Here is a 23495-nt window from a genome sequence, read left to right on the forward strand (position 1 = left end):
TAACGTGTTCAACCCTAGAGCTTACAGACGGGGGACATATGATGGTAAAAATGGCCAACGCATGGTACCCAAGGATGTCAGTGAGGCAGTAAATAGATTTATCATGGTGTTTACATTCCACAGCACAGCTATAGACTAGTATGTGGAAATGAGTTTGGTAGGGCACGAACAGGTAGAGGCAGGCGGAGACGAGTCTGAAGAGGGTTTTGGCCCAAAACGTTGCCTATTTCCTTCACTCCATAGATGCTGCTGCACCCGCTGAGTTTCTCCAGCACTATTGTCTACCTTCCACAGCACAGATAGTTTAGTTAAAATAAACATTGGGTGTTGTACACTAAGTTGAGGGCAATAAAACTGTTCAGGAAATAGGGTTGTGTTGGAGAACTGCTGGTTTATACCAAAGATAGAACAAATACTGGAGTAACTCTGGAGTAACTCAGCAGGACAGGCAGCATCTCAAAAAGACAGACAGGTGTGCAGAGGGGGTGGGGTTGCTCTGTTGGTGAGGAATGAAATTCAGTCCCTTGCAAGGGGTGTCATTGAAACAGGAGATGTGGAGTCAGAATGGATAGAACTAAGGAATTGTAAGGGTAAAAAGACCCTAATGGGACTAATCTACAGGCCCCCAAACAGTAGCCTGGACATAGGACGCAAGTTGAATCAGGAGTTAAAATTGGCATGTAGCAAAAGTAATGCTGTGGTTGTTATGGGAGATTTCAACATGCAGGTAGACTGGGAAAATCAGGTTGGTACTGGACCTCAAGAAAGGAACTTTGTAGGGTGCGTTCATGATGGATTCTTAGAACAGCTTGTATTGGAGCCTACCAGTGAGAAGGCAATTCTGGATTTGGTGTTATGTAATGAACAGGATTTGATAAAGGACCTCGAGGTTAATGAGCCATTAGAAGGTAGTGACAACAACATAGTCAGGTTTAATCTACAATTGGAGAGGGAGAAGGGTAGATTTGAGGTGTCAGTGTTACAGTTGAATGAAGGGGACTATGGGGCCATGAGGGAGGGGCTGGCCAAAGTTGACTGGAAAGATACACTAGCAGGGATGACAGTGGAACAAAAATGGCAGATATTTCTAGGAATAATACAGAAGGTGCAGGATCAGTTCATTCCTAGGAGGAAGAAAGATTTCAAATGGAGAAAGGGGCGACCATGGCTGACAAGGGACGTCAGGGACAGTATAAAAATTAAAGCGAAGAAGTACAACGTAGCAAAGATGAGCAGGAAGCAAGAGGATTGGGTAATGTTTAAAGAACAACAGAAGATAACTAAAAAAACAATACGGGGAGAAAAGATGAGGTACGAAGGTAAGCTAGCCAAGAATATAAAGCAGGATAGTAAAAGCTTCTTTAGGTATGTGAAGAGGAATAAAATAGTTAAGACCAAAGTTGGACCCTTGAAGACCGAAAAAGGTGAATTTATTATAGGGAACAAGAAAATGGCAGATGAGTTGAACAGGTACTTTGGATCTGTCTTCACTAAGGAGTACACAAACAATCTTCCTGATATAGTAGTGGCCAGAGGACCTGGGGTGACAGCGGAACTGAATGAAAACCACATTGGGCAGGAAATGGTGTTGGATAGACTGATGGGACTGAAGGCTGATAAATCCCCAGGGCCTGATGGTCTGCATCTCAGGGTACTTAAGGAAGTGGCTCTAGAAATCGTGGATGCATTGGTGATAAATTTCCAATGTTCTATAGACTCAGGATCAGTTCCTGTGGATTGGAGGGTAGCTAATGTTATCCCACTTTTTAAGAAAGGCTGGAGAGAAAACAGGGAATTATGGACCAGTTAGCCTGACATTGGAGGTGGGAAAGATGCTGGAGTCAATAATAAAAGATGAAATAGCCGCACATTTGGATAGCAGTAACAGGATCGGTCCGAGTCAGCATGGATTTAAGAAGGGGAAATCATGCTTGACTAATCTTCTGGAATTTTTTGAAGATGTAACTAGGAAAATGGGCAAGGGGGAGCCAGTGGATGTAGTGTACCTGGACTTTCAGAAAGCATTTGATAAGGTCCCACATAAGAGATTAGTGGGCAAAATTAGGGCACATGGTAGTGTCCACTTTTCACTTTTCAACATAATTGTATAAGGGGTAAGAGCGTTGTAAAAACAAGCCTGAAGGCTTTGTGTCTCAATGCAAGGAGTATTCGTAATAAGGTGGATGAGTTGAACGTGCAGATAGCCATTAATGATTATGATATAGTTGGGATCACGGAGACATGGCTCCAGGGTGACCAAGGCTGGGAGCTGAACATCCCGGGATATTCAATATTCAGGAGGGATAGAGAGAAAGGAAAAGGAGGTGGGGTAGTGTTGCTGGTTAGAGAGGAGTGTTGCTGGTTAGAGAGGAGATTAACGCAATGGAAAGGAAGGACATTAGTTTGGAGGATGTGGAATCGGTATGGGTAGAGCTGCGAAACAATAAGGGGCAGAAAACGCTGGTGGGTGTTGTGTACAGGCCACCTAACAGTAGTAGTGAAGTTGGGGATGGCATCAAACAGGAAATTAGAAATGCTTGCGACAAAGGCAAAGCAGTTATAATGGGTGACTTCAATCTACATATAGATTGGGTGAATCAAACTGGCAGGGGTGCTGAGGAAGAGGATTTCTTGGAATGTATACGGGATAGTTATCTAAACCAACATGTAGAGGAACCAACGAGAGAGCTGGCTATTTTAGACTGGGTATTGAGTAATGAGGAAGGGTTAGTTAGTAGTCTTGTTGTGCGTGGCCCCTTGGGCAAGAGTGACCATAATATGGTTGAGTTCTTCATTAGGATGGAGAGTGACATTGTTAATTCAGAAACAATGGTTTTGAACTTAAAGAAAGGTAACTTTGAGGGTATGAGATGTGAATTGGCCAAGATTGACTGGCAATTAATTCTAAAAGGGTTGACGGTGGATATGCAATGGAAGGCATTTAAAGACTGCATGGATGAACTACAAAAATTGTTCATCCCAGTTTGGCAAAAGAATAAATCAGGGAAGGTAGTGCATCCATGGATAACAAGGGAAATCAGGGATAGTATCAAAGCAAAGGATGATGCGTACAAATTAGCCAGAAAAAGCAGCATACCGAAGGACTGGGAGAAATTCAGAGACCAGCAGAGGAGGACGAAGGGTTTATTAGAAAAGGAAAAATGGATTATGAAAGAAAACTGGCAGTGAACATAAAAACTGACTGCAAAAGTTTTTATAGATATGTGAAAAGAAAGAGATTAGTTAAAACAAATGTAGGTCCCTTGCAGTCAGAAACAGGTGAGTTGATCATGGGGAACCAGGATATGGCGGACCAATTAAATAACTACTTTGGTTCCGTCTTCACTAAGGAAGACATAAATGATCTGCCGGAAATAGCAGGGGCCCGCGGGTCAAAGGAGGTGGAGGAATTGAGTGAAATCCAGGTTAGTCGGGAAGTGGTGTTGGGTAAATTGAATGGATTAAAGGCCGATAAATCCCCAGGGCCAGATAGGCTGCATCCCAGAGTACTTAAGGAAGTAGCTCCAGAAATAGTGGATGCATTAGTAATAATCTTTCAAAACTCTTTAGATTCTGGAGTAGTTCCAGAGGATTGGCGGGTAGCAAACGTAACCCCACTTTTTAAGAAGGGAGGGAGAGAGAAAACGGGGAATTACAGACCAGTTAGCCTAACATCGGTAGTGGGGAAACTGCTAGAGTCAGTTATTAAAGATGGGATAGCAGCACATTTGGAAAGTGGTGAAATCATTGGACAAAGTCAGCATGGATTTACGAAAGGTAAATCATGTCTGACGAATCTTATAGAATTTTTCGAGGATGTAACTAGTAGCGTGGATAGGGAAGAACCAGTGGATGTGGTGTATCTGGACTTCCAGAAGGCTTTCGACAAGGTCCCACATAAGAGATTAGTATACAAACTTAAAGCACATGGCATTGGGGGTTCAGTATTGATGTGGATAGAGAACTGGCTGGCAAACAGGAAGCAAAGAGTAGGAGTAAACGGGTCCTTTTCACAATGGCAGGCAGTGACTAGTGGGGTACCGCAAGGCTCAGTACTGGGACCCCAGCTATTTACAATATATATTAATGATCTGGATGAGGGAATTGAAGGCAATATCTCCAAGTTTGCGGATGACACTAAGCTGGGGGGCAGTGTTAGGTGTGAGGAGGATGCTAGGAGACTGCAAGGTGACTTGGATAGGCTGGGTGAGTGGGCAAATGTTTGGCAGATGCAGTTTAATGTGGATAAATGTGAGGTTATCCATTTTGGTGGCAAAAACGGGAAAGCAGATTATTATCTAAACGGTGGCCGATTGGGAAAGGGGGAGATGCAGCGAGACCTGGGTGTCATGGTACACCGGTCATTGAAGGTAGGCATGCAGGTGCAGCAGGCAGTAAAGAAAGCGAATGGCATGTTGGCTTTCATAGCAAGAGGATTTGAGTATAGGAGCAGGGAGGTTCTACTGCAGTTGTATAGGGTCTTGGTGAGACCACACCTGGAGTATTGCGTGCAGTTTTGGTCTCCAAATCTGAGGAAGGACATTATTGCCATAGAGGGAGTGCAGAGAAGGTTCACCAGACTGATTCCTGGGATGTCAGGACTGTCTTATGAAGAAAGACTGGATAGACTTGGTTTATACTCTCTAGAGTTTAGGAGATTGAGAGGGGATCTTATAGAAACTTACAAAATTCTTAAGGGGTTGGACAGGCTAGATGCAGGAAGATTGTTCCCGATGTTGGGGAAGTCCAGGACAAGGGGTCACAGCTTAAGGATAAGGGGGAAATCCTTTAAAACCGAGATGAGGAGAACTTTTTTCACACAAAGAGTGGTGAATCTCTGGAACTCTCTGCCACAGAGGGTAGTTGAGGCCAGTTCATTGGCTATATTTAAGAGGGAGTTAGATGTGACCCTTGTGGCTAAGGGGATCAGAGAGTATGGAGAGAAGGCAGGTACGGGATACTGAGTTGGATGATCAGCCATGATCATATTGAATGGAGGTGCAGGCTCGAAGGGCCGAATGGCCTACTCCTGCACCTAATTTCTATGTTTCTATGGTATTGGGGGTAGAGTGCTGACATGGATAGAGAAGCAATTGGCAGACAGGAAACAAAAGAGTCGGGATTAACAGGTCCCTTTCAGAATGGCAGGCAGTGACTAGTGGGGTACCGCAAGGCTCGGTGCTGGAACCGCAGCTATTTAAAATATACATCAATGATTTGGATGAAGGGATTCAAAGTAACATTAGCAAATTTGCAGATGACACAAAGCTGGGTGGCAGTGCGAACTGTGAGGAGGATGCTATGAGAATGCAGGGTAGCTTGGACAGGTTGGGGGTGGGCGCAGATGCATGCCAGATGAAGTTTAATTCGGATAAATGTGAGGTTATCCACTTTGGTAGCAAAATCAGGAAGGCAGATAACTATCTAAATGGCGTCAAGTTGGGAAAAGGGGAAGTACAACGGGATCTAGGGGTCCTTGTTCATCAGTCTATGAAAGTAAGCATGCAGGTACAGCAGGCAGTGAAGAAAGCAAATGGCATGTTGGCCTTTAAAACAAGAGGAATCGAATATAGGAGCAAAGAGGTCCTTCTGCAGTTGTACAGAGCCCTAGTGAGACCACACCTGGAGTATTGTGTGCAGTTTTGGTCCCCTAAGTTGAGGAAGGACATTCTAGCTATTGAGGGAGTGCAGCATAGGTTTACAAGGTTAATTCCCAGGATGGCGGGACTGTCATATGCTGAGAGAATAGAGCAGCTGGGCTTGTACACTCTGGCATTTAGAAGGATGAGAGGATATCTCATTGAAACATATAAGATTGTTAGGGTTTGGACATGCTAGAGGCAGGAAACATGTTCCCGATGTTGGGGGAGACCAGAACCAGAGGCCACATTTTAATAATGAGTAAGCTATTTAGAAAGGAGACGAGGAAAGACTTTTTCTCACAGAGAGCTGTGAGACTGGAATTCTCTGCCACAGAGGGCGGTGGAGGCAGGTTCTCTGGATGCTTTCAAGAGAGAGCTAGATAGGGCTCTTAAAAATAGCGGAGGCAGGGGATACGGGAAGAAGGCAGGAACGGGGTACTGATTGGGATGATCAGCCATGATCACATTGAATGGCTCGAATGGCCTACTCCTGCACCCATTGTCTATTGGAGAGATGGAATGACGTTTTGGCACAAGACCCTTTTTCAGACTGTGTCAGGGGAGAGGGAGTTACAGAAATAAGGAAGAGTGAGAGATCAAAAGGGGCAAATCAAGTAAAATGTAGAATACACCATTGTTAGCTAGTTCCGGAGACAAAATAGAGACAAAATGTAATCAGAGGGAGTCAGACTGGTCAGAGAACTGGGAAGGGGAGGGAAGGAGAGAGAGGGAGAGCAAGGGTTGCATAGAAAAGATATAATTCATACCGCTGCGGTGTATGCTGCCCAAGCGAATATGAGGTGTTGATCCTCCAATTTGCACTGGGTCCCACTAACAATGGAGGGGGATCATATTGACTGACGGAGCTGGCACGAAGGGCCGAATGGCCTAATCCTGCACCTATTTACTATGTATCACTTATGACCTTATGTGACATTCCATGGCACTTTACAGGCAGTGCAAGAAAGATGCCGCTGAGGCCTACTCAAAATATACGAAGGCCATTGTGCTAGTGTTGGGTACCTGGGTGAAGGGGGAATGGAGTGAGGAAGCGTATGCAATTACCCAAAGTTCTGTCTCCAGAAGGGTCCACTTCCTGGGCCATTTTCAGTGCTTCTGTGGTTGCTATGTCGACGTTACAAGGCACGACGACAAGGTTAATTGTCTCTTGTTTCAGAATAAACGATGTAATGAGTCTCTTAGTCTAGAATAAAGCGGACCACACAGTTATAGAACCATGAAGAGGTTGACATCTGCACATTGTAAAGGCACAACTACTTCAGGCACAAGGGCAATGGACAACAACACAATTGTTACTTTGCATTTCTGAAGAATTACATTTCCTGAACTTAGTAGTGCACCATTTGTATCTCCTGCCCAATGATAACAGCTAGAAGATGCAGCGCAGCGGAAGAGTTGCTGCCTTACAGCGCCAGAGACCCGGGCTCGATCCAGACTACGGGTGCCGTTTGTACAGGGTTTTACGTTCTCCCAGTGACCATGTTGGTTTTCTCCCAGACCCTCGATTTCTTCCCACACTCCAAAGACGTAGAGATATGTAGATTAATTGGCTTGGTTTATGTGTAAGTTGTTCCTAGTGTGTGTAGGATAGATGTTAATGTGCGGGGATCGCTGCTCGGTGCGGACACGGTGGGGCGAAAGGTCTGTTTCCACTCTGTATCTCTAAAACTTAAAAAAACTAATGTCAATATATTAAGAAACAGATTATAGAGTTAAAATATCTGTGTGATTAGTTGATCAGCAAGTGTGCAAAATGTATAGGGAAGAGAGGAGTTCCAATATTGCATAACCTCAAGACACTTCCAAAATACCTTAGAGGCAATTAAAAGTAATGTTGTAGATTTTAGACGTGTCGCGTAGGAAATTTAGCATTTATCTAGGATAGAAGATTCCACAAACAACAATGGGGTGATTCTCCCAGGGATGTTTTCCAAAGAAATTGTGAATTCAAGCCATCAGACATAAATACGATTCCATTACCTGGACTCCGATATCTTGGGGCTGGTTACCAACGGCGACTCGGGCGATACCCGGCAGGTCTATCAGAGTCAGGTCAGGAACATTGGAGGATTCAACTTCGAGGCTGATTAGTTCATGGCTGATTCCCACTCCCCACCCTGCAATACTGTCCTGGGCTGGAAACAGGAAAGAAGTGAAAACATATGAAGTCAGATGTTCTGTCGTCCTCGAGTTGACAGCAAGGTCAAGCAGCAGACTCGCTTGTTCCAGGGTCCCTGGTGAAGTCTTCTACTTGATACTGTGTTCCAGTTCTTTCATAGATTCGTAGAAAATATGTGCAGGACTAGGCCATTTGGCCTTTCGAGTCAGCACCGCCATACAATATGATCATGGCTGATCATCCAACTCAGTATCCTGTACCTGCCTTCTCTCCATACTGCCTGATCCCTTTAGCCACAAGGGCCACATCTAACTCCCTCTTAAATATAGCCAATGAACTGGCCTTAACTACCTTCTGTGGCAGAGAGTTACAGAGATTCACCACTCTCCGTGTGAAAAATGCTTTTCTCATCTCGGTCCATCCTAAATTCTAGCGAGTATAAGCCGAGTCTATCCAGTCTTTCTTCATATGAAAGTCCTGACATCCCAGGAATCAGTCTGGTGAACCTTCTCAGTACTCCCTCCATGGCAAGAATGTCCTTCCTCAGATTTGGAGACCATAACTGTACACAATACTCCAGGTGTGGTCTTACCAAGACCCTGTACAACTGCAGTAGAACCTCCCTGCTCCTATACTCAAATCCTTTTGCTATGAATGCTAACATACCATTCACTTTCTTCACTGCCTTCTGCACCTGCATGCCCACTTTCAATGACTGGTGTACCATGAAACCCAGGACTCGTTGCATCTCCCCTTTTCCTGATCGGCCACCATTTAGATAATAGTCTACTTTCCTGTTTTCGGGACGTTTCAGTGAGGTTCTACCCCCCCCCCGTCATCCGTCTAAACTCCTGCGAGTATAGGCGCAGTGCCATCATATGAAGTTAACCCACTCATTCCTGGGATCATTCTTGTAAACCTCATCTGGACCCTCTCCAGGGCCAGCACATCCTTGCTCAGATATGGTGCCCAAAATTGCTCACAATATGACCTTCAACAGGCAGAGAGCACCAGTGATATGCTGCAGGACTGTCCAGCAAAATAAAATGTTTCAGTACACTTCTAGTGATAAGCCTAATTGGGTTTGGTTGGATGTTTTATTTAAACTAAACTTATTGGGCCGAGTGTAGTATCAAAATCACAATAAGATACGTCAAATATGCTCTTTGTAACCGTTGTTTAATATTAAGTACCTGATTACAAGTACAATCGAAGTGTAAATTGGTTGCTAGAAGATGCATTTGATGGACTGACTTGCATCCCCAAGGGACTCATCAAGGCCCAAACTCTTATTTCTCCTGATCTTTTTTAATAAACCAAAACAAAATTATAACTTTTCAAATTGTTGAATGCTTACCTTTTCTTCATTTAGGAAAATTTGTATTAAAGAAAGCAACTTTGATGTATGGTTAGTAGTTGGTTGCGATTACATTTAATGCATGAAATTGTTAGCAATCTTTCAAAACTAATCTTTGCAGTGTCATATTTGAATCACAATTCATCTTTCATCATCTATCCACAACATGTCTTACACAGCAATATTGTGGAACATACCTTTGAGAATTTCTTGTTCCACCTCAGCTGCACTACTGAGGTAGTTCGAATAACCCCTGTAGCTGATTTTCCCCTGCCAAACATTTGCTTTTTTGACATTTCTTAACTTCAATTCAAGTGGGCATCTTGTTACAATTCCTGTCGCAATAAAAACATTACCAGATATGTCATTATAGAAGAGAATCATTTTGAGAGGTGTTGTCAGAACAAACCAGTGCAACCAATAATAATAATCAGAATTCATAGAATTACAATTACAATTCTATTCATAGAAACATAGAAACTAGGTGCAGGAATAGGCCATTCGGCCCTTCGAGCCAGCACCGCCATTCAATATGATCATGGCTAATCACCCACAATCAGTACCCCACTCCTGCTTTCTCCCCATATTCCTTGATTCTGTTAGCTCAAAGAGCTATATCTAACTCTCTCTTGAAAACATCCAGTGAATTGGACTCCACTGCCTTCTGTGGCAGAGAATTCCACAGGTTCACAACTCTCTGGGTGAAAATGTTTTTCCTCATTCTATCTGTGTTAAAAGACCATCTTAACAGAACAATAAGTTAATCCAATGATAGAAAATAATGGTACTTGTACAATTGTATTATCATTTATTGTATAATTATTTGTGTGCTACTGAAATAATGGACCTCTTAAGCTGCAGCAAGTTAAGAATTTCACTGTGTAGGAAGGTGCAGATGCTGGTTTACACCTCAGATAGACAAAATATGTTGGAGTAACTGCAGGACAGGCCGCATCTCTGGATAGAAGGAATGGGTGATGTTTCCGGTCGAGACCCTTCTTCAGACTCAACAATTTCATTGTTCTCTTGCCAGTATATATGACAATTAAATATTCTTGACCCCTGTTAGATGGTGAAAACAAATGATAAGAAACTGGCCTATTACAAAATGCTGGAGTATCTCAGCAGAAAAGGCAGTATCTCTGAAGAAAATGGAAAGGTGACGTTTTGGGCTGGGACCCTTCTTCAGACTGATTGTTGTGGGGAGGGAGAGAGAATTGGTCGCAAGGAAAGACCAGGACAAATCAGTGCCAACAAAACAGATCATCTCAGTGAGGGAGTTTCTCCAATAGGCTGATTGTTGGCTAGAGTTGATGTGATCCCAACAGGGATACACCATTGTGAACTGTGGAACCGGTCATATTCCTCAGAGGCAAATAAAAACAAGTGTTCTAGAGATTTGACTTGTAGTGGAGGAAATTCAGCAAATAATTTGGATACTAGATTCCACAGAAAACAATGGGTGATTTCCCCAGGGATTTGTTCCTATAAACAGTGAATTCAAACCATCAGATAGAAATAAGATTTCATTCCTATACGATTTCATAATTAAGGGTGGCACGGTGGCATAGCGGTAGAGCTACTGCCTTACAGCGCCACTGACCAGAGTTCGAACTGAATACGAGTGTATGACTAGACGGAGTTTACATGTTCTCCCCATGACCTGCGTGGGTTTTCTCAGAGATCTTTGGTTTCCAAAGAAGTACAGGTTTGTATCCTACTTGACTTGATATAAATGTAAACTTCTCCCTAGTATCTGTAGGATAGTGATGCCCAAGGGGATTGTTGGTCGGTCTGGACTCAGTGGGCCAAAGGGCCTGTTTCCGTGCTGTATCCTAAGGTTAACCTGGTCTACAATATCTTGATTAAGACACTTCCACAGTATATTAGAGGGAATTTAAAAAAAAATTGTAGGCCTGTTGGTGTCTAATTTAATTAAGATGGCTTATAACCGTTCCCACCTTGTGGTGCCCAAGCCTGTTTTGATGAGGTAGACTTTCTGTGTGCCTTTGCAATGTTACCTTTGAACACAAAGGGATATAAATTCCTAAACAATTAATTATTGACTCCAACAGTCTCTTACCACTCCCTCTGGGAAAGGCCACTCCTGAGAGCGCCTCCAACACTGAGCTCTTCCCAGAGCTCTGGTCACCAATCACTGCAATGGCTGGAAGTCCGAGATCCTTATCCACACCAAATCCTCTCAGAGAATCAATGAGATCAATGCAGGGTCGCACCTCCTGCTCGTAATGAATGGACAATGGGGCACCCATTGCCTGGAGAGAGAAGGAGAGAGAGATATAGGGTATACTAGACTAAGTGGGACCCGTTGGGTCCCAGCATTACTTGGGAGGGCTGGTCCCCCAACGCAATATTCCACCTCTGCACCACTTCCAATATTGCTGACCAGTGGGGGGGGGGGGGAGGGCTAGTATGAACCATTTTAGAACCTATAGACATTTATTTTGCAAGCTTTAGAACCAATAGACTTTTTTTGCAAGCTTTAGAACCAATATACATTTTTTGCAAGCTTTAGAACCAATAGAGACACTTTTTGCAAGCTTTAGAACCAATAGACATTTTTTGCAAGCTTTAGAACCAATAGACATTTTTTTGCAAGCTTTAGAACCAATAGAGACACTTTTTGCAAGCTTTAGAACAAATAGACATTTTTTTGCAAGCTTTAGAACCAATAGACATTTTTTTGCAAGCTTTAGAACCAATAGACATTTTTTGCAAGCTTTAGAACCAATAGACATGTTTTGCAAGCATTTTAGAACCAAAAGAGACACTTTTTGCAAACATTTTAGAACCAATGGACACATTCTGCAAGCATTTTAGAACCACTAAGGACACTTATATTTTAGTAGACATGTGTTCAGTGTTATTCACAGCTCAGAGAACCGTGACCCTCTGCCTTCCTCCATCTTGAAGAGACTTTGAGGCACAGCACTTCCTGGTTTTATAGTCCCTCCCCCCTTCCGCCAGCGGGGGCAACAGAGAGAATGGGGAATTTTGTAAAAAACATTAATATCTCTGTCATTTTTCATAGACGGGAAAAATCCTCGGCACACATGTGGCGGAGGGGGGCTCTGAGCGAGGTGGCCAAAAATGACGGCCGTAGGTGGCGGCGTTCTCTCGGAAATCGCAGCACAGATGGCCAAAAGCGGTCAAGAACAGAATTTAGTAATATAAGTTAGATAGATATGTAGGACTTTCTACAGGGATACGGTGGAGTCTGCACTCACGTACTGCATAAATACGTGGTACTCCACCTGCAACTGCTCGGACAGGAAGGCTCTGCAGAGGGTAGTGAGGGGAGCAGAGAGGATCATTGGCGTCTCCCTACCCTCAGTACAAGAACTGTCCCAGAGCCGCTGTCTGAAAAAAGCTCAGAGAATTGCTAAGGACAAACTGCACCCCCTCCACATACACCTGGATCTCCTGCCATCAGGCAAGAGATATCGAAGCATCAAAGCCCGGACTACAAGACTGCTAAACAGCTTCCTACCACAGGCTGTGAGGCTGCTAAACAGTCACTCTGTACTCACAGTCACTTGATTCTGCGGCTGGCACGGACACTTTAATAACTGGCACTGGCCACTTTAATAACTGGCACTGGCCAGTCAAATCAGCTGCCCCGGACATTTTTATGATTCGTTTATTGTATTTTAACGTTGTGTTTTACCTGCTTTTAACTATTTATACTGTTCCATCAGGGACTGGATTGTTTTTAGTGTTATTATGTGTGAAATGTTTTAAATTTCACGTGCGATGCTCCGGTATTCCCTGGGAAACGTCTTTTCATTTTGCACTGTACAACTGTTGCTTGCAAGATGACAATAAAGGTTGATTGATTGATTGATTGATTCCGGACAAGAACAAATCCACTATCTAAGTCATTGGTGACCCTCGGACAATCCTTGTTCGGTCTTGGCTGGCTTTACTTTGCACTAAACGCTCTAATCATGTATCTATATGCTGTGAATGACTCGATTGCAATCATGCATTGTGTTTGTGCTGACTGGTTAGCATGCAACAAAATGATTTTCACTGTACCTCAGTGGACGTGACAATAAACTAAACTGAAACAGAATCGGAAACTTGATCTCATTGTAGTTTTCAGAAAATAAAGTCACTTGCCTTCACTCTTTGTTCTGTCTGTGCTTGTGCTGATGGCACGCCATATGTAGACATACAGACATCCTTCTGCAAGCCAGTCTTTGTGGGGCTAGTAAAGTCTCCATTATAGAACAGAGTGTCGCGAGGACCATTGGCTACTTCTGCTGGTAAAAAATGCTCCATGGGAAGATGATTTGCCTGTGCCAAATACGTAATTTCTTTTATGTCATAAGATTTTTTTTAAAAAGCAACTTCATAGCTCTACACCCAGTCGCTGATGTTGACAATCCACATTTCATTCCCCCATTATATAATGATGAAGACATCTCTGGCGACCAGTATTTAATACCCATCCCTAACTACCTGCAGACTTTCGAAGGTAGACACAAATGCTGGAGTAACTCAGCAGGACAGGCAAACTGGAGAGAAGGAACGGTTCTTCTTATCGACTCCACACGCAAGATTGGAAGATGTTCAGCCAGAGCTAGACACACTTCTTGGCATCTGCATACAATGGTGTCTTGACCTTCTCGTGCTTGTGGTGGTGGAAAGATTGTTAAAAACAGGGCCACGTCGTGAATGCTGTTTCCTTGACCCTGATGACTTGGTGGGGACAGAGATAGAATGTAGTCGGAGACAGTAAAACTGGTAGGAGAACTGGGAAGGGGCAGGGGATGGAGAGAGAGGGAAAGCAAGGGCTATTTGAAGTTAGAGAAGTCAAGGTTCATACTGCTGGCGTGTGAACTACCCAAGCGAAATATGAGGTGCTGTTCCACCAATTTGCGCTGGGCCTCACTCTGACAATGGAGGAGGCCCAGGACAGAAAGGTCAGATTGGGAATGGGAGCGGGGGGTTGAAGTGCTGAGGAACCGGGAGATCAGGTAGGTTAAGGCGGACTGAGCGGAGATATTTAGCGAAACGATCGCCGAGCCTGCGTTTGGTCTCGCCGATATACAGGAGTTGACACCTGGAACAGCGGATACAGGAGATGAGGTTGGAGGAGGTACAAGTGAACCTCTGCCTCACCTGAAAAGACTGTTGGGGTACTTGGATGGAGTCGAGCGGGGAGGTAAAGGGACAGGTGTTGCATCTCCTGCGGTTGCAGGGGAACGTACCTGGGGAGGGGGTGGGAAGGGATGAATTGACCAGGGAGTTGTGGAGGGAACAGTCTCTACGGAAAGCAGAAAGGGGTGGAGATGGGGAGATGTGGCCAGTCGAGGGATCCCATTGGATTTTGTGGCGAAAATGTCGGAGGATTTTCTGGAGCTGCATGCGATGCTGATGGGGTGGAACGTGAGGACAAGGGGGACTCTGCCTTTGTTACGAATGGGGAGAGGGGGAAGCAAGAGTGGAGCTGCGGGATATCAAGGGGACCCTAATCAAAGAGCCTCATCTAAAATGGAAGGGGGGGAACCCCCATTCCCTAAAGAATGAGGACATCTCCGATGACCTGGTATGGAAAACCTCATCCTGGGCACAGATGCTTGCTGAAGAAGACGCCCATCGCCCTCCTCTGGAGGCGCGGTGACACAAGGATGCAAGGAGCCTGCACTGGCGGCCACAATGGTGGAACCAAGCACGGAGTTCTGGCTGTACCACATCCTGCGCAAAGCCGCCAGCACAGCCGCGCACCTCCTGTGTCTGGGCTTCACTGTCGGGATCGGGGTTGTCAATAGGCCGGGGGCGAGTGAGTATGATATTTGAGCCACCGCCTTCAGGACAGAGCCAAGGCAATGGTTGGTAGGTGCGCCGTTCGTGAGTGTCCGTAACTAAAGGCCAGTGCTCCGGGTGGCGTCTGGTCACCAATCACTGCAATGGCTGGAAGTCCGAGATCCTTATCCACACCAAATCCTCTCAGAGAATCAATGGGATTCAATGCATGGTCGTACCTCCTGCTCGTAATGAACGGACAATGGGGCACCCATTGCCTGGAGAGAGAAGGAGAGAGAGATATAGGACATCTTCCAGACATGAGCAAATCTACTATCTAACTCATTGGTGACCCTCGGACAATCCTTCGTCGGACCTGGCTGGCTTTACCTTGCACCAAACTTCCTAATCATGTATCTATATGCTGAGAATGACCAGATTGCAATTATGTATTGTCTTTGTGCTGACTGGTTAGTATGAAACAAAACGCTTTTCACCATAGCTCCGTGTTGAGCTGAAACTGAATCGGATACTTGATCTCATTGTAGCTTGCAGAAAATAAAGTCACTTGCCTTCAGTTGTCCTGTCTGTGCTTGTTGTGCTGCTGGCATGCCAAACGCAGGTATCCAGCTCTCAAAGCCAGTCTTTGTAGAGTTAATAAAGCTTCCATTATCGTACGGAAAACGGCGAGAGTCAGTGACTACTTCCGCTGGTGAAGATGATTTGCCTGTGCCAAATATGGAATTTCCTTTACCTCCTAAGATTAAAAAAAGCTACTTCATAGCTCTACATCCAGCCACTGATGTTGACTGACCTTCAAGCAACAGTCTAATCCACATTTAATTCCCCCATTTTATAATGATGAAGACATCTCTGGCAAGGCCAGCTTTTAATGCCCATCCCTAACTACCTGCAGACTTTCGAAGATAGACACAAGATGCTGGAGTAACTCAGTGGGACAGGCAGCATCTCTGTAGAGAAGGAATGGGTGACATTTCAGGTTGAGACCCTTCTTCAGACTGATGTCAGGGGAGTGGGCGGGACAGAGATAGAATGTAGTCAGAGACAGTAAGACTGGTGGGAGAACTGAGAAGTGGGAGGGGATGGATAGAGAAGAAAAGCAAGGGCTATTTGAAGTCAGAGAAGTCATGTTCATACCACTGGGGTGTGAACTACCCAAGTGAAATATGAGGTGCTGTTCCTCCAATTTGCGCTGAGCCTCACTTTGACAATGGAGGCCTAGAACAGAAAGGACAGATTGGGAATGGGAGGTGGAGTTAAAATGTTGAGCATGCGGACTGAGCGGAGGTGTTCAGCGAAACGATCGCCGAGCCTGTGCTTGGTCTCGCCGATATACAGGAGTTGACGCCAGGAACAGCAGATGAGGTTGGAGGTGCAAGTGAACCTCTGCCTCACCTGAAAAGACTGTTGGGGTCTTTGGTTGGAGTCGAGCGGGGAGGTAAAGGGACAGGTGTTGTATCTCCTGTGGTTACAGAAGAACGTACCTAGGGAGGGGTTGGTTTGGGTGGGGAGGGCCGAGTTGACCAGGGAGTTGCGATGGGAACGGTCTCTGCAGAAAGCAGTGGAGATGGGTAGATGTGGCCAATAGTGGAATCCCGTTGTATTTTGCAGCAAAAATGTTGGAGGATTATATGCTGTATGCAACATGGTGGAAGGTGTGGACTAGGGGGACTCTGTCCTTGTTACGAATGGGGGAGAAGCAGAGCAAGAACGAAGCTGTGGGATATCGAGGAGACCCCAGTGAGAGCCTCATCTATAATGGAAGGGGGAATCCCCGTTCCCTAAATAAGGAGGACATCTCCGATGACCTGGTATGGGAAATCTCATCCTGGGCACAGACGCAGCGTAGACGGAGGAATGGGAGTAAGGGAGAGAGTCTTTACAGGCAGCAGGGTGGGAAGAAGTATAGTCTAGATAGCTATGGAAGTCAGTGGGTTTGTAATAGATGTCAGTCAATAGTCTGTCTCCTGTGATGGAGACAATGAGATCTAGAAACGGTAAGGAGATGTCGGAGATGGTTCAAGTGAATTCCCCAGGTACTATCCCATACACCAACACTATCATACACACAATTTACAATTTTCTCCAAAGCCAATTAATGTACTAACCTGTGTGGAATGGGAGTTTGGGAGGCAATCGGAGCTCCCAGAGAAAACCCATCCAGCACACGGAGAACGTACAAACAGCACCATAGTCGGGATCGAACCCGGGTCTCCGGCGCTGTACAGCAGCGATTCAAACAATGCACCACCCCAATACCCTTGACAATTGCAATCATGCATTGTCTTTATGCTGACTGGTTAGCATGCAACAAAAAGATTTTCACTGTACCTCAGTGCACGTGACAATAAACTCAACTGAAACTTGATCTCATTGTAATTTTCAGAAAATAAAGTCACTTGCCTTCGCCAAAAGAATTATTTTTGCTCCTGCCCAGAGAGTACGACGGCAACCGGGCATCCTGAAAGACTGGCCTTGAGAGGTTAGAAAAGGCTCCATGAAAGGCCGGAACTTCGCGAGGACCATTGGCAAAATTCTCCATGGGAAGATGATTTGCCTGTGCCTCATGTGGAATTTCTGGTCCCTAAGATAAAAAAAGCAACTTCATAGCTCTGCATCCATAGTCGCTGATGTTGACTGACCTTCAAGCAACAGTCTAGTCCACATTTCATTCCTCCATTTTTTAATGATGAAGACATCTCTGGCAAAACCAGCATTTAATGCCCATCCCTAACTAACTGCAGACATTCAAAGAGACACAAAATGCCGGAGTAACTCAGCGGGCCAGACTGCATCTCTGGAGACAAAGAATGGGTGACGTTTCAGGTCAAGACCCTTCTTCAGACTGATGTCAGGGGACTGGGTGGGACAGAAATAGAATATAGTCGTAGACAATAAGATTGGTGGCAGAACTGGGAAGGAGGAGGGGATGGAGAGAGAGGGAAAGCAAGGGCTATTTGAAGTTAGAGAAGTCAATGATCATACCACTTGGGTGTGAGCTACCCAAGCGAAATATGAGGTGCTGTTCCTGCAATTCACGCTTGGCCTCACTCTGATAATGGAGGAAGCCCAGGACAGAAAAGATAGATTGGGAATGGGATGGGAGTTAAACGTGCTGAGCAGGCGGACTGAGCGGAGGTGCTCAGTGAAATTATCGCCGAGCTTGTGCTTGGTCTCGCCGATATACAGGAGTTGACACCTAGAACAGCAGATACAGTAGATGAGGTTGGAGGAGATGCAAGTGAACCTCTGCCTCACCTGAAAAGACTGTCGAGTCCTTGGATGGAGTCAAGCAGGGAGGTAAAGGGACAGCTGTAGCATCTCTTGCGGTTGCAGAGGAAAGTACCTGGGGAGGGGGTGGTTTGGGTGGGAAGGGACGAGTTGACCAGGGAGTTGCGGAGGGAACGGTCTCTGCAGAAAGCAGAAAAGGGTCGAGATAGGTAGACATGACCAGTAGTGGGATCCCATTGGATTTTGTGGTGAAAATATCGCAGGATTATACGCTATATGCGACGGCTGATGGGGTGAAATGTGAGGACAAAGAGGGTTTGTAATAGATGTCAGTCAATAGTCTGTCCCCTGTGATGAAGAAACGGTAGGGAGATTTTGGAGATGGTCCAAGTGAATTCCCCAGAGACTGTCCCATATACCAACATTATCCGGCACACAACTTATAACTTTTACCAAAGCCAATTAACCTACAAACCTGTGTGTCTTTGGAGTGTGGGAGGAAATCGGAGAACCTGGAGAAAACCCATGCAGTCACACAGACCGTACAAACAGCACCCGTGGTCAAGAACAAACCCAGGTCTCTGGAGCTGTAAAGCAGCGATTCTAACAGTGTGCCACCCCAATACCTTTGCTAAGTTGATTGGGAGCCAAATCCTTGGATCTGGGCAGTATGTACACTTCCATGGACATGGGGAATGTACAGCCACAATGAAGTTGTTAGGGGAGTTCTTTAGGAATAGAAACCCGAATTTGGTGAAGGAGCGGTGAAGCATTTGCAAGTCAGGATCGTGAATGGCTTGGAGGGGAACCTTCGAAATGGTGGTGCACTTTTCGTCCTTGACTATCTTGGTGGCAGAGTTTATGAAGTGCATTTTGCATAACTAGGATGAATTACAACAGTGTAATTTGTAGATGGCACAATATGAAACTGGTGGAGCAATATATTTTGATGTATGGAGTAAGGAAATTATCAATTGGGTTCCTTGTTCTGTATGATCGATTGAGACTGATTGAGATTGTCATTGATTGAAAGATACAATATGGAAACAGACCCTTCGCCCTTCCAAGCCCATGCTAATCATCAATCACCCGTTCACTCTTGTTCTATGTGGCCCAACTTTCACATCCATTCCCTACACACCAGGGACTGTTTATTGAGGCCTATTACCCTACAACAAGGATGTTGAGTTTCTTGATGTATTTAAGAGAGTTAGATACAGCTCTTCGGGCTAACGGAATCGAGGGATAAGGGGAGAAAGCAAATACTGATTCTGGATAATCAGCTGGCTCGAAGGGCCAAATGGCCTACTGCTGCACCTATTTTCCATGTTAAGTGTTGTTGGACCGGTGCTTATCCAGGCAAGTGAAGAGTATTCCAGACCATCCCTGGAGACTTTACAACTGGTGGAAAGGTACCCAAGGTGTTAACTGATAGAGAAAGTATCCTCAGAACTTGTGGGATGCTCGGGAAGACTTTGCAGAGGCCCTTGCAGAGATACATCTTTAGCCACAGGTAAAATTCCTGATGATTGAAGGATGCCTAACATTGCATGTTATTTAAGAGCACCAAGGACAAGCTAGGGAAGGGCCTGATGTCAGTGGTGTGTAGGTTATTGAAGGGAATTATTTGGGATAGGCTTGGACTGATTAAAGATTGTGCAAGGAAACTTGGGTGAAAGGAGACAAAGTGACATTACTTTGCAAATGAAAGATGCAAAGTGCTGGAGTAACTCAGTGGGTCAGGCTGCATCTCTGTGGGGGGGGGGGGCATGGATGGGCCATGTTTCGGGTTGGGACCCTTCTACAGATCGATTGTAGTGGCGGTGTAACAGCTGGAAGAGAGGACAAAGTCAGGCAAGTGATATAGGAAGGAACTGCAGATGCTGGTTTAAACCAAAGACACACAAAATGCTGGAGCAACTCAGCGGTACAGGCAGCAACTCGGGATAGAAGGAGTAGGTGATGTTTTGGGTCAAGAACATTCTTCAGCCAAATAATAAATAAATAGAGGTGAGGTGAGGGAGGTTTTGATTGGTACAAGATTGGACAAAGGCCAGAGATAAATACCAGACAAAAAAGCTGCAGGAGAAGGATTGAAGAGGTGCAAAATTTGATGTACTTTGAGTATATTGGACATATGGGTACCTGGAACTCTGCGCGAATTCCTCTGGATGAATAGGGATTTCCTGGTCCGTGAGGCTTTCCTTTTTTTCTCACGGTGTTTGTGGTCATTTTGCAGTTAATCTGTGGAAATTATTCGTTTTTTGTTTTATTTTTGTTTCAATTACAAATAAATTATCATGTGTTTATGAGATATTTGTAATGAGTTATTGTAATGATCAAAGTCAATAGATTAAATATAAACCGACAAATTCAAAGATAAAATGGCACATGACAAAAATGCTGGAGAAACTCAGCAGGTGAGGCAGCATCTAAGGAATAGGAGACGTTTTGGGTCGAGACCCTTCTTCAAGATAAAATGGTTGTCACTTTATGAAACTCATGAAGAACGCATAGGATGTAGAGAGGAACTGCAGATGCTGGTATATACTGAAGACACAAAGTGCTGGTGTCAGGGGTTATGGAGAGAAGGCGGGAGAATTAAGTTAAGAGGGAAAGATGGATCAGACATGATTGAATGGCAGAGTAGACTTGATGGGCCGAATTCTGCTCCTATCTCTTATCTCCGCTGATGTCAGAGATGCTGACTCATCCACTGAGTTACTCCAGCACTTTGTATCTATCCTTGAAAAAGACCATGGCTAATGAGGGAAATCAAGGCTAGTGTTAAATCCAAGGAAAAGGCATATAAATTGGCCAGAGGAAGCAGTAAACCGGTGAACTGGGAGAAATTTAGAACTCAACAGAGGAGGGCAAAGGGGTTAATTATGAGGGGGGGGAAGAGAATGAAAGAAAGCTTGCGAGGGAATTAAAAACTCGCTCAAAGCTTGTGTAAAAAGGAAAAGGAAAGGATTAGTGAAGACAAATCAGACAGGTGAATTTATAATGGGAAACAAAGAAATGGTAGAACAGTTAAGCAAGTACTTTGGTTCTGTCTTCACTAAGGAAGACACAAACAATCTCCCAGAAATACTAGGGGACCAAGCATCTAGTGGGAGGGAGGAACCGAAGGGAATCCACATTAGTCAGAAAATGGTGTTAGGTAAACTGTTGGGCCTGATAGTCTGGATCCCAGAGTACTTACGGAGGTGGCCCTAGAAATTGTGGATGCATTGTTGATCATTTTCCAATGTTCTTTCGACTGGATCAGTTCCCGAGGACTGGAGGAAAGCCAATGTAATCCCACTTTTTAAGAAAGGAGGGCGTGTGAAAACAGGGAATTATGGATGAGTTAGCCTTACATTGGTAATGGGAAAGATGATGAAGTTGATTGTTAAATATATTATATCAGCGCATTTGGAAAGCAATGACAAGATCGGTCAAAGTCAACATGGGTTTATGAAGGGGAAATCATGCTTGACTAATCTTCTGGAATTTTTTTGAGGATGTAACAAGTATAATTGATAAGGATGAGCCAGTGGATGTGATATATCTGGACTTTCAAAAAGCCCATGACAAGGTCCCACACAAGAGATTATTGTACAAAATTAGAGCACATGGTATTGGGGTATTGACATGGGTAAAGGTCTGGTTGGCAGGCAGGAAGCAAAGAGGAAGAATTAACGTGTCCTTTTCAGAATGGTAGGCAGTGACTAGTGGAGTGCAGCATGGCTCGGTGCTGGGACCCGTTATTTACAATATATATTAACAATTTAGACGAGGGAATTAAATGTGACATCTCCAAGTTTGTGGATGATATAAAGCTGGGTGGCAGTGTGAGCTGCGACGAGGAATCTATGAGCCTGCAGGTTGACTTGGATAGGTTGGGTGAATGGGCAGATGGCAGATGCAGTATAATGTGGATAAATGTTAGGTTATCCACTGGTGGCAAAAACAGGAAGGCAGATTATGAACTGAATGGTGTCAGATTAGGAAAAAGGGTAATGAGACCTTGTACATCAGTCACTGAAAGTAAGCATGCAGGTATAGCAGGCAGTGCAGAAAGCTGATGGCATGTTGGCCTTCCTTGCGAGAGGATTTGAGTTTAGGAGCAAGGAGGTCCTACTGCAGTTGTACAAGGCCCTGGTGAGAACGCACCTGGAGTATTGAGTAAAATTTTGGTCTCCTCAATTGAGGATGGACATTATTGCTGTTAGACAATAGGTGTAGTAAGCCATTTGGCCCTTCGAGCCAGCACCGCCATTCAATTTGATCATGGCTGATCATCTCCAATCAGTACCCCTTTCCTGCCTTCTCCCCATATCCCCTGACTCCGCTATTTTTAAGAGCCCTATCTAGCTCTCTCTTGAAAGTATCCAGAAAACCTGCCTCCACCGCCCTCTGAGGCAGAAAATTCCACAGACTCACCACTCTCTGTGAGAAAAAGTGTTTCCTCGTCTCCGTTCTAAATGGCTTACTCCTTATTCTTAAACTGTGGCCCCTGGTTCTGGACTCCCCCAATATCGGGAACATGTTTCCTTCCTCTAGTGTGTCCAAGCCCTTAAAAATCTTATATGTTTCAATGAGAATCCCTCTCATCCTTCTAAACTCCAAAGGGTACAAGCCCAGCTGCTCCATTCTCTCAGCATATGACAGTCCCGCCATCCCGGGAATTAACCTTGTAAACCTACGCTGCACTCAATAGCAAGAATGTCCTTCCTCAAATTATGGGACCAAAACTGCACACAATACTCCAGGTGTGGTCTCACAAGGGCTCTGTACAACTGCAGAAGGACCTCTTTGCTCCTATATTTGATTCCTCTTGCCATTCACTTTCTTCACTGCCTGCTGAACCTGCATGCTTACTTTCATAGACTGATGTACTAGGACCCCCAGATTCCGTTGTACCTTTTCCCAACTTGACGCCATTATATGGTGATCACATTTCACTGTGCCAACTGGCACATGTGACAAATAAATGTATCTTGATCTTTAGATAGTAATCTGCCTTCCTGTTTTTGCAACCAAAGTGGATAACCTCACATTTATCTGCATTAAACTTCATCTGCCATGCACCTGCCCACTCCCCCAACCTGTCCATGTCACCCTGCATTCTCATAGCATCCTCCTCACAGTTCACACTGCCACCCTGCTTTGTGTCCTCTGCAAATTTGCTAATGTTACTTTGAATCCCTTCATCCAAATCATTGATGTATATTGTAAATAGCTGCGGTCCCAGCACCGAAGCTTGCGGTACCCCACTAGTCACTGCCTGCCATTTGAAAGGGACCCGTTAATCCCTACTCTTTGTTTCCTGTCTGCCAACCACTTC

General features: G+C 44.8%; 1 protein-coding gene across 2 annotated transcripts in view; it reads right to left on the reverse strand.

The window, feature by feature from the left end:
- Positions 1-23495, reverse strand: part of LOC129702987 (interferon-induced GTP-binding protein Mx3-like) — a 56742-nt gene that overhangs the window by 28361 nt on the left and 4886 nt on the right. The window contains exons 2-9 of one of the 2 annotated variants that reach the window (XM_055645119.1): positions 20309-20407; positions 17336-17516; positions 15484-15638; positions 13283-13459; positions 11223-11415; positions 9337-9474; positions 7644-7798; positions 6708-6846 (exon numbers count right to left, since the gene is read on the reverse strand). In XM_055645119.1, coding sequence (XP_055501094.1) covers positions 6708-6846; positions 7644-7798; positions 9337-9474; positions 11223-11415; positions 13283-13459; positions 15484-15638; positions 17336-17516; positions 20309-20395 — 1225 coding nt within the window. In that variant the 5' untranslated portion in view covers positions 20396-20407. The remainder of the gene's footprint in view (positions 1-6707; positions 6847-7643; positions 7799-9336; positions 9475-11222; positions 11416-13282; positions 13460-15483; positions 15639-17335; positions 17517-20308; positions 20408-23495) is intronic. The other variant, XM_055645120.1, reaches the window with a different exon arrangement.

Source organism: Leucoraja erinacea, chromosome 13 (genome assembly GCF_028641065.1).
Source record: "Leucoraja erinacea ecotype New England chromosome 13, Leri_hhj_1, whole genome shotgun sequence".
Classification (NCBI taxonomy): domain Eukaryota; kingdom Metazoa; phylum Chordata; class Chondrichthyes; order Rajiformes; family Rajidae; genus Leucoraja; species Leucoraja erinaceus.